This window comes from Triturus cristatus, chromosome 1_2, assembly GCF_964204655.1.
Source record: "Triturus cristatus chromosome 1_2, aTriCri1.1, whole genome shotgun sequence".
Classification (NCBI taxonomy): Eukaryota; Metazoa; Chordata; class Amphibia; order Caudata; family Salamandridae; genus Triturus; species Triturus cristatus.
The window spans coordinates 744,415,159-744,427,331 of record NC_140580.1 but is presented as its reverse complement, the minus strand read 5'-3'; the positions used below and the strand labels follow the sequence as shown (position 1 = coordinate 744,427,331).

At 39.5% G+C, this 12,173-nt stretch overlaps 1 protein-coding gene across 1 annotated transcript in view; it reads right to left on the bottom strand.

Moving 5' to 3' along the window:
• The window catches only part of LOC146867929 (protein Wnt-4), a 193,151-nt gene that overhangs the window by 26,691 nt on the left and 154,287 nt on the right, over positions 1 to 12,173 (bottom strand). The window contains exon 4 of the mRNA XM_085608653.1: positions 3,518 to 3,660. Within this exon, the coding sequence (XP_085464779.1) occupies positions 3,518 to 3,660 (143 nt within the window). The remainder of the gene's footprint in view (positions 1 to 3,517; positions 3,661 to 12,173) is intronic.

The following is a 12,173-nucleotide window of genomic DNA, read 5'->3' as shown; positions in this document are numbered from 1 at the left end:
GTTAAAGGGAGAAGAGTAATTCCGCACGTGAAAACAGCACTACAATGCCACCTACCAGCATGTCAATCTGCGTGCAATGTGGTCAGCTTCAGTCTTTGAGAAACATACTTCTGTGCCCAGGCATAAGCATACGTTTTCAAACTTAAATATTTGTCTCTCCCTGATATATTTGATTATTACTCACCTGTGCTACTAAAACCATTGTTACAGTTTACCCAGTCTGGGAACATTTTGGGGGTCATGGACGTTTATTTTACTCAGGATCCTTTGCATGATTATATAAAAGTTGCAATTCTGATAATTTGAAATTAATTTGAAGATAGTTGAGTATCATGTTCTAAATTGAAGGCTATTTTTTTCAAAGTCATATTGCTTAGGGTAACATAACATAATTCCAGATATTGCTAATTACTTTTGATCTTTTTTGGGCCGGTCACTTTGGATTAAGATGAAGCTTTAAACAAAAATTGTAACTTTTATAGAAATTCTAGTGGAAGAAAAATTGTTGCATGTCACTGGAAGCTTCAGAGTAAGCACGCTTTACATCTTAATACTTTTTGTAAATTATTTTGCCTCCTAGGTTTGGCACTGGGGGGGGATTAACCTTGTTGATAAATGTAATAGAAAACGAACTACTTTAGATGATTTTTTTAAAAGAAACATGAAGCAGATTTATAAAGATTGGCCTGATAGAATGAGCAGCAGTGATTAATGAAGTAGGTGTTATCAACTAGGCATTTGAGATTGAAGGCTTTAACAATGACATTTTAAAATTAATATTTTAGTGAGTTATTTCCAACTAATGTGATACAGACAGTATTTCCATTTTATTTCAATGATTTTACTGTCTCAGTAAGTTACCTACAATTAGTTTATCATCATCTCAGAAATGCAATAGCAGTAATCAAGATAATTATTTTTTTCACATAATGATGTTGTGCCGTAAGATTCAATAATTTTCAAATACTTGTTGGTTTATTTCACAGATCGTATACTGTGTAATGGTTCAATACAAATCTTTTTCATTGTTTGGTATGACAGGTAAAGCCATTATAAATTATGCATTTGCTTCTTTGCTTTAAGAAAAGCATAATAGACTAGTTCAATTGTATGATGAGCTAGCCCTTGGTTGTATGGTGTAACTTTTACATTTTATATTTCACAATAAAATTCTATACGTGAGTATAGGAATGAATTCAGGCAACAATTTTGAGATATACTGGGGTGGAGTTCATACTTGTAGGACTGTTAAATTATTATGTGATACGCATCCCCTTCTTTTCCTTTCTTTTTTTGGGCGTTCACCATAGTGAAAATGTTTTAATTTGGATTTCATGAGTTTTCTTTATAATTTTGTATAATATACATTTTGTCATGTTTTTCTTGTTAACATTTTAGTAAAAGGAAGATGAAAAATACACCCTTTCATAATAAATTGTTGATAACACTGTTGATGAAAATTGTTATTGGGAGTCCTGGTTTCAGGATGATATCTAAAGTGTGGAATAAATGTACTACACTTATTGAATTATCAACAAATAATAATCTAAAACAGTGAAACAAGTGGACTTTTCCGAAATTGCAAACAGTGATTATCTATTTGTATAATCATTTGGCAATTTGCTTCCTCAGAATTCATATCTTTTTTCTTTCTTTAACACATTTGAAATGAACAGAGTTTATTATAATAATACCAACAGAGAATTCTCCTTCGTTGATAAATATGTGAAAGATTGTAATGTTATTGTGAATTAAACCATACCATTGCTAAACATAAATCATAAGATGTATAGCAGGAGTTACACTGACACGGCATCTTGGCTCCAGCAGTATTACCTGGCTACAAGTTTACTGTTTTTCATCCCAGAAAGCTCCAGTGTAAATTATTAGACTCCACCATATGTTGGAAATGAAATGAATCAGGAAAAATATGCTTGAACTGGACACTTCAATTTCCAAGAAATATACTTAAAGCAAAAGACTAGAGCAATCTTATTCAGCGGTTTGTGAGCAAGTGAGATAACCAACAATTTAAAAAAAACATATGGGTCCAGAAAACTTGAAACATTGAGACGAAAATATTCATGGGTCCTTGAAATGAGCATAAGAAAATACAGTGGAAGAATAGATGAAAGATGTGTACTAAACGGATGTTTCACAATAAAACAACAAATTTGAATTTGAAAGTATTTGAGACAGATACCAGGCCTATTGAGCTGAAAGAATCAGAGATTGAGCTTTATGTAGGAGTTCTTACATTAATCAGCTCATAGAATGTGGATATGGTAAGTGCCTAGCTCTTCTTTGTAGGGAGAAGGGACACAAAGACAATACAGACAGTCATTTCTGCACTGCTTTATATTAGGTGTTTGATTTGATGCATAATTCTAATATGCTATTTTCATCATACAATGACAGGGGAGAGGATATAGCCTTATGGCTAGAGCGGTCAACCTCGAAGCTGGGGAACCGGGTTCGAGTCTCGGCAGGGACACACAACATCCTGTGATTATGGGCAAATCACTTAATTTCCCCGTGCCCTACAAAAATGAATGTGTCCATCTGTAACAAAACTGGTGCTCATGTAAAGCGCTCTGATACCCAAAGTCTTGGGTCTTGTTTGCGCTATATAAAACTGTAAAACAAAAATTACACTGCCATTTACTTATAAAGTACTAACAAATCAAAATGAACAATAAACAAGCTTTTCTCTTTGTGCTGCAAGCATCTCATTGCCATTGAGCCTAAGAAAGTTTTATTGTCGCTCCTAACAGTAAATGCTACCTCGTGCCTCGTGTATTTCTGCATGCAACATGTTTCTCAGGTGTAATGCAGTAGTGTTCATTTTGCTACTCAATAAGGCAAAAATAAATACATCTGTATTGATACTTGAAAAAAATATTGTTGTTGTGGTGCTTTTTGGTGTTTGTGGTACCTGTGAGTGTGCATTCAATAGTGTATGTATGCTGTTTGTGTGGCATGCAATATACACCAAAAAGGGGCATAATTACCTACATATACATAATGACACATTCACAACATATATGTGTAGTAAGATTATGATGCGTAGCACTTACCTGTCTTCACACCACCATGGCCTCACTCCGTCAGGAGACCACCACCAGGACACCATCAACACAATGGGAAGGTCTAAATCTGCTCAGTGCAAACCCGCCAGCATGACAGCGATGGAGTACTGTTAGCCAGCAGAGAAGACCGCAGAGGTCTCCTGTCGATTTCTACAACATCTAAATATGGCAGGCAGACCGCTGTCAGCTTGATGAAGTACTTGGGACCGCCACAGGATGGCGGTAGCACCACCAAGATCTTAATCAGACCCTTAGTTATTTCTTCATGTATTGCATATGTATAGATTCCCTGCCTTTTGTGTTGTAATTTCAAATGCAACGTTTTTCTTTTTACAATGTCAGATCCGATCCTGAGGTTGCTCCCATGCTGCCCACTTAGCCACAAGCTACAGTCAAACCCAGAAAAAGAATGCTTGCGGGTCCATTACCTTTCGCCCAGCTTCATTGTTGTGAAGATTCATGAGTGCCCGGCTAGATGCTGCTCCTTTGCTTCTCTCTCGCACATCAACGAAGGACTGTGAGAAGGCCACACCATAGGCAATATTATCTGAGCAACCAGACCACTGGAAACCTAAAGCACATTGGAAAAATACAAATGGATGTCAATAGAAATTGATAATATCACCTTGCTAAGCCGCTGAGGATTCTGTCTGGAATGCATGAATCCCTTACACATAGATACAAGTCACATTCCTCCAAGACTTGGCTGAACCCAGTAAAGCATAGAGCATAAGAAAGCAATTTTGGCTCAAAGTCTCAGTTGGAGCATGCTTTTGGGCTTTACCCTGTGAAAGTTGTACGAACATGACTAAAAGTATAGCACCTTGATTGCTGAGTTACTCTGCTCATGCAACTTCCTGTGACCTTTTTAGTTTTTAATTTACCTGTAGCAATGGTTTAGTTAGGTCATTTACCCTTTTTTATATCATTATTCATTCATGAAAGGTGCAACGACACAATAACTTACCTTATTTAACAGTACCAATTCAAACAATAATATAAAAATTAAATTTAGGTAAAGTATGAAATAGTCACCCAAAATATGCACACAAATATGCACAATTAAGGTACTAAAAAAAACTTTCCCCACAATTCGCTAAAATATCACCGAGCATCTTTTTTCATTTGAGAGAGTTGAATAAAGTAACCTGTCACAATTTAGGACATCTTATGGTTGAGTGAGTTGTATATATTAATATCATTGGTACAAATATCGTCTGATATAAAAAAAAGTGTGTTCGAAATATCATTTACTAAAATATTATTTCCATTTGGTGTAGATTTTCTAATATTAACTCCCATAGTGTGATATTTTTGTAAATGATATTCATGGACACAATATAAAGGCATGCTTTCATATATTTGTGGGTGTGCTGCTGCCATTTGTGCCAGAAGGAGGAGGAGCAATGCTTGGGGCCTGAGGTTGTTACATCATCAGCCAGTTTGGGTACCAGGTGTGCATGACACTACTCGATTAATTTGTAGAAGGTATTGCTACCACCAGTAGTGCCACTGACTGCTAATCATCACTGGTGATATACTGGGCTTCTACCAGACCTGTAGTATATTCTCCCATCATTTATGTAATGTTAAGTTACATTATTTAAATCTTGTCATGGTATACTATTCTATTTTGTAGTTATGTTATGTTATGCTATGGAAAAGGTTTTTAAAAAGCCACACTGACACCATTGCAGGTCAATAATCGTACTCTATCAGCTCACCACCTATTCTCAAACAATTTAAACCCTCATTATAAGCTGGTGCAAAAGGATGGGGTATTTACCAAATATGATAAAAACCATTACCCCAGTGTGAGGTATTTAGCATGTAAGGTACATACCTCTATTCTGAGTTTTCAAAGTTTAAATGATGCATAACACAACATAAATGTTGCATAACATAAGGAATCAGTATTCCATAAAGCAAATTCTGCATGTTTTGCCTTTTTTACGGGCCTTCCCGCCTGATAAATGTCAGCGTTTGTACCTGCAAGAATTTCTCAGGAGACAGCTAATGTGATGATTACGGCACTACTCGTATTTCCAGTCCTTGTGCAAAGTTTTGTTTGCACAGGGATTGGAATTTAGCCCTTCACTTCTCATGATGGCTTTAGTCATGACTGAAATGTGGGCCACTTCTATTCATGAAGACATTCATTCAGCCGTGGCCCGTGCAGGTAAGAGCGGTGGGGCAGTGGGAGGGATTTCGACAGACAACGTGGGAAAATTATTTATTTATTTAATTTTCCATCTTGGTCATCTCTCGAATCCCCACCCGACCACGCCCCACGGCTCTTACCTGCACAGGCCGCTCCAGCATTCATTCATGTTCTCATGCCCACTGATTTAAGCAGTCATCACATGTCATATCTTAGTGTGGCGTATAATATATGAAACTGATATTTTGAGTTCGATATTAGGAAAGACCATGTTCAGTCGGTGATTATATATAGAGTTATAGGATCTTACAAACGATGGGCCTGGTTTAAACTCTCGCGGGCGGCCGGGCATCCGTCAGGGTGGCACAGGTCGTTCCCACTGCTATCCTGGCCGAACAACTGCATGCCTGCGGCGATCTCTGTATCTTCACTGGAGCCGCAGCAATGGCAGATCCTCTAAAGGCGCTATAAGTTGGGTGTGCAGCCACCGTCTGTTAAGTGGCAGCACATTAAACTTTTTTTTTTTCATAAACAAACTCCTAAAAAACGAATTGCCCCAACACCCTGGGAGTTTACTCCCAGGATGTGAGGGTCATCATTTTACTTTTCTGTCTGTAAATGATAATAAAACAAGCATTTGCAATGCAATAGGTCTCGCATTTACGCGAGTTTAAGCTATTGGCATTGTAAATGACAATGCCTTTTGTTTATGTTTTAAAAAACTAAATATAAATAAAAGGCATTGTCATTTACATTGCCAATAGCTCGAACTCGCGTAAATTCGAGACCTATTTCATTGCAAATGCTTGTGCCCTAAGCAGGCTGGTAATGCAGAGAGACATGCCCTGCAGGTCCAAGCAAATGCAAGACCTTTTGCATTGCAAATGCTTGTTTTGGAATGTTCTCGTTTTTTTTGCTTTCTCTGTAAACTGATGCCGTGACTTGGTACTCTTTACTTTTGGCCCTTATTTCAACCCTGCACAGGTAGTGGCATGGGCCCTCTTACACCTGTGTCAGGGAGAGAGAGAGCACGAAGTACCCTACTACTGCGGAGTCTGTCACACAGGGTAGTAACTGCAGAGAAGCAGTGCAAAGGAAAGTAACAGGGTGAGACAGTGAGGGAGATATGATGGAGGAATAGAAGGAGATGAAGACAGAGAGGGGGAGAGGTGCGCCAGGTGGTAATGGGAAATGATGGGTGGGATAAAGGAGAGAGTGGGCATAACAAAATGCAGGGTTTGCAAGACAGGAAGGATGAGGACAAAGAGAAGGGCTGAGTGAGACGTGGGTGCAACAGTAAGAGATATGGGAGGGGGATACACATCTGGGAGGGAGGGAAGATGAGGGGCAGGAATGTTAAGAGATTAAAGAAACGTTGATGGAGAAACAGGAGAAGAGCGAGAACGGTAGAAAGGGAGGGGTCGAGGGAGACAGAAGGACCATAGAGAGGGGAGATGAGGGAGACGTGAGTCATTCAACGTGACAGGGTTTTCGGTCATGAATATGTTTTACTTTGTCAGTTAATTGGCTCAGGCAAAACATATGAAAACGTCACCAGGGAAGGAAAAATAGACAGAGAGAATTACTTATTAATATAATTCTCTGTGCCTATTTTTCCTTTCCTGGTGACGTTTTCATATTTTTCCTCCTGAACCAATTAACTAAGTAGGTAAAATACATCAAATAACAGATGAATGACTGTAGAACGGGGAAGTTACTGGTAGATTAATGCTCTTGACATGCTTTGCAAAGTTTTTATGTTGGGAGCAATTGTCTCCTAAAAGCCCCGACGGCCCCTTTGAAAAGAATCCTCTGAAGCCATCTGCTTAGTGTCATGAAAGCGCACTTCGTCAGTGAACTACCCGATGACTCTGCATGCATGGGGCAGGGAGCAAATGAAAACAAGCATTGGCCGTGAAAGTGACACGACCGCGCGAATAACAAGCCGAGGTGACAAGGGCTGGGCGAGAAGGGAGGGGGGAATGCCAGCATCAAAGGAGCCTGAAGCTGACGAAAAGGGAGGGGGAGAAGGGAGGAGGGAGTGCGAGCAGCAGCTGTGCACGTGCAAGCCATCGTGCACTCAAGCTTTAGGCCTGCCAAATCATGTGGGTAGCACTTTTGAAAGCCCACTTACAAAATGTCTCAAAGAGACAGCTTGCGCTGTCTCAGCGAGACCTAAAAATGACATCAGATCATCCGCTCTAAATAAGGCACGTGGTCTGGTGCCATTACTCTGTGGCCCCTACTCCATTGGAGTAAGTTTTCTTATGGCAGTTCCAGTGGGGGCACTGCCCTCAGAAAACTGATGGTCTGCCTAACTGAAAATAGAGCTGGTGGACTGAGGGTTTAGAGGACAGTATACTCTGCCATGTTTGGGACAGGCTCAGTCCCCTCTCTGCCAAACTCGAAGTGCCAGATTTACTGAACTTTGACATAACGCAAAGCAGCAAGGGAAGTTGGTACGCTGCTTTGCATCAAAGAGAAAGAGCAGAAACGTGCAATATCTACTAAGATATTGCACAGTTCTGCTCTCTCTGAGCATTGGCATACTTCAGGAAGCCTACTGCCAACCAGGCACTCAAGTGCCATGATGCCAGTGTTGTGCTCAGAAATAGATTTTTGCGGAGGAAGGGATGCCTTTCTGCACAAAAACTTTTCTTAGAGGCTTTGTATGTGTGCTGCAGAATATAACAAATTAAGCTATTTCCTTTTGTTACACCAGCCTCAGCTGTTTGGGATAAAACCCCATGCAATAAAGCCAAGCAAATCTTGATCTGCATGGCTTGATAAGTCTCAGCATGGACTTTGCTCCAGGCTGTGTCACAAAAGTGGTGCAACCCTGATGCAAAATCTTAGTAAATATGTACCTAAATCAGGCCCCATGCCCTCTTTGACATTTATACAAGCTATTTCAGTTAAAATTGTAATAACAGGAGGTTCTCTATTCTTAATGCATTTGCTGCAGTTTTCAGAGGATTGGGAGATGCAAGGCTGTGAATCAATTAACCCCATTCTCTCATTAGACGGATTTGCTAGAGTTGCAGAACAATTTAGTGAGGTTATAAGGCAAAATCTATTTAATAGTGCAAAGCATTACAAGCTGACCTAGCACAAAAGATTTCAAAAACCAGTTGCGGCTCCACCGCTAAGGCGGAGGAGTGTTGCCCTTCTGCGCAAAAAGGAAAGATAAAATGACAATAACTAGTGTTATTGTCATTTTATATTTCCTATTGCATGCAGTCAGTGGCCTGTTTGGGGCGGGGCTGGCCAGAGCAAGGAAGGAGTGCTTGAATTCCAAAAGTGCGCATGAACTGTTTGGCCGGACCTCTTGGGCCGACCAAACAGTGCATGCGTACTTTGCATGTTCCTAGCAGGCTGCATTACACAGCCTGGTCAGGAACATGCACAGGCTCCCTGTCCCAGTCTGAGCGCCGATTCACAGCGCTCAGACCAATCACAACGATGCATTGCAGCATTGTGATTGGCTCAGGGGAGCCTGTGCGTCGGCTGCTTCCTGTTGCTGCCAGACTGCAGAAAGGAAGAGGAGGCAGGGTAGGCAGCGGCCGTCTGGCTGTTCTTAGGTAAGTGTGCTTTTTTACTATTACTTAACCCTCCGCACCCCCGCCCCATCACCCCTGTCCAGTAGCAGCCGCTACTGTCAAAAACCCACACTTCATTCTGATTTATGGAAAAGTACCACTAAAGTAGTGCTTGTTTGTGCCTTAAAATATCTTCATTTCTTCTGCTCAAGATAAACCATCTCCATTAATATTGTGTACAAAAATAACCTCCCCGAACGAGTGAAGGGACCAGAAGCTACATTAAGACTGTTCCCACCCTGACAACTTCCATTACTGAGATGTACTTTCATCCTGTTACCCAGGCTGTCCACATCCATTCATGTGATTAATAAATGTACAGAAAAGCACTCACGGGGCGAGTCCAACGTTTTTATTTCACGGACTCACAACAACTCACTGGTCACTTCACAATTATTACCAACACAAAACGGAGTAGGACTGAGGCAGAAAATAGACCAGCTCACCGAAATAAATAGAAATACCCCCATTAGTGAATCAGATACCTACAAAAGTCGTCCCTGACAAAAAGCCATTTTTATGTGATGGGGTATATGACACCTTAATAAAAGTGAAAATCGATACCATTGAGGGTGTATGATGTCATATTTTATGGTAGGAGTGATGGCACATGTAAAACATCTAAGGAAAAAGCAGATGAGCTCTCTAATGGAGCTGTGTTTGTTCACCTAAGAGCTGAGAATCACATTTACTAATCTTTTCTCACAAAAGGCCTGACTATTTAAGAAAAATAATATATTCATGTTGGCTTACACCTAAGCGTTAAACACATTTCAGAGCTGTTTAGCATTCATATCGCATTCCAGGAGTACTCGGACTCCTGGGAAGTAGTTGGTCTTCCTTTGAATAGACATGGAACTTTGTGTGAATTCCAAGTTACTCCCTTACAAAAGTATTTTTGCTTGCACAAATGTTTGTTTATATTTGGGAAAGTATCAATGTGTCGCCTAAGTGTATCTGTGCTTGCCTACTTTATTATTTTTGGCTTCACTATGGCAAAAGTGTTTTTCCTTAGGGAGAACCCTCATTTTCTCAACTCCCACTAATTATGGAAGTGCCCACCCCTCCTCCCCAACTTCCATTCTGGATGAAGTTGACTTTTGCTTTTCTCAGTAGTAAATCTCTTGCCATATTTGGGGTGGGACTGTATCTTCCAAAGATTTGTGAATACCCGCAAACTAGCAGTTTGCGCTTGTTCACCAAATTAGGCCTGTGCGAATCCATGCCCGGAAACACTGACAACGTGCCCCCGAGAACAGATTTGCTCACACCTAATATTACAATATACCGGTGCATTTTTAATGTGAGTTAATACATTTAGAAGTGTGAAATCATGTTTTGTGAATATCAAACTTTACACTTGTAAATATAGGTGTTTATGTACTTAATTTGAATTTAAGATTCTAAACACCTTTGTGAATCGGCTCTTTCTATTCAAATGTATCATCGTTAATTGGCAGTAAAATACTTCTTTCATTTCAACATAGGATGCAGGAAATGTGACTACAAGTGTAAAGAGTATTATTTTTAGAAGCATACATGCCTGTCTGAGAATATGTTCCATGTTTTTGAAATGTGCGGAATTAATCGAGCTGGGGTTCCTCAAAGCCTCCTAAATTAACATTTCCACAGAGTGAGATCTGTATGATCCGCAGCAATGCATTATAATCAGTTTATTAAAAAAATACTGCAGCTTTAAGCAAACAAGCCTTTTATCCGTGGGGGCGATAAGGTGATTGTTATCCCTGGTGTGGCCAGGAGGGGGAGTATTTTTAGCCATGATTAACGTACTCTCTGAAACAATGTCAGTCAGATGGAATGGGAGTCCTGTAATCACGGGGCAGACGCAGTCTAGTTACTTGATGACAGAAGGCCATTTGTCAGCTGTCCAACCCTGTGCGCTTAATAAAGTCCAAAATAGCCTAAAATGATACTAGATTATAAAATGCAAATGTCGGGCCTTCGGAAGAGGCCTAACCGCCACAGCTGCTGCCTGTGGACTTGGGAAAGAAGGTTTGAGTCTCGATGTCGGCTCGACATCCTGTGCTTCTGTGCGAATCACTTAATATTAAACTTCACGTGCCTTAACATAATCTTACCGTGTGTAATGCAATCTGCTACTCAAGTGAAGCGCTCTAATGACCTTGGACTAAATTCGCGCTATATATAGACGGCAAAAAACGTATATGAGCACAAAACATTCCAACGTCTGAGCTAAGTAAGGCAGGTAACTTTTGTATCTTATCTTAAGTAGGTGAATCACACGTGCCATTTGTGTGTCATTTTCACAAGTATATATTTGGTCGTGGGTTTACAGTGTAATGTAGACACTTGCAGGTTTTTTTTTTTGCGTATGTAGTTTTTCGATTGGTCATGTGATGATTCGCACACTTCTTTGTGACTTGGTGGATTTTATGAACTGGCAAAGTGATAGATGGTGTGCAGCTGTTGAGTAAAAGTTATCTTTTTTATTTTTTTTATTTTTTATTTTAAAGACATTTAATGATAATTCTTTATCTTTGTTTTTTTTACAGAGTAACACCTTCTGATACATACAATCAAGTTTCTCTTCTCACTTATATCACACGGTCTCACTTTTGCAAAGTGTACAGTGCTATGGATGAGTTTGTTATTTTTCTGCCCCGCCTCCCCTTGCACTGATCAAGCCACAGATGCAGCATCTTGGTAAACCTAACACATTTCACAAGAAATCCTCCTTTCTGAACATGCCAGGGTGCTTGGAAAAGGTCTTTTATTTTTTTATTTTTTATTGAGCAGAGCAGAGCAACGACATAGCATCCATATACAGAATACAATTTATATTGAAAAGGTGTTACAATTACAAAAACACAGTTATTGAAATCTCTAAAAAATATTAAATAGCCTTCCCATCTATGTTCCTTCCTTCCTTCCTTTATGTTACTAAAAGTAATAATCAGAGATCTCAACCATGTTTAAGAAGGGACATAATATACTAAACAACAGCAGTAAAGTGCTATAGGGAAAGATATAATATCTGTAATAGTGTGCAGCCATTACATAAAGAAAAGTGCTAGTGCTTCTCAAGTATAGTCATTTAGAAAAAAGTGCTAGTGCATCCATTTACGAAATATTAAATAGCCTTCCCATCTATGTTCCTTCCTTCCATCCTTTGTGTTACTAAAAGTAATAATCAAAGATCTCAACCATGTTTAAGAAGGGGCATAATATACTAAACAACAGCAGTAAAGTGCTATAGGAAAAGATATAATATCTGAAATAGTGAGCAGCAATTACATAAAGGAAAGTGCTAGTGCTTCTCAAGTATAGTAATTTAGAAAAAAG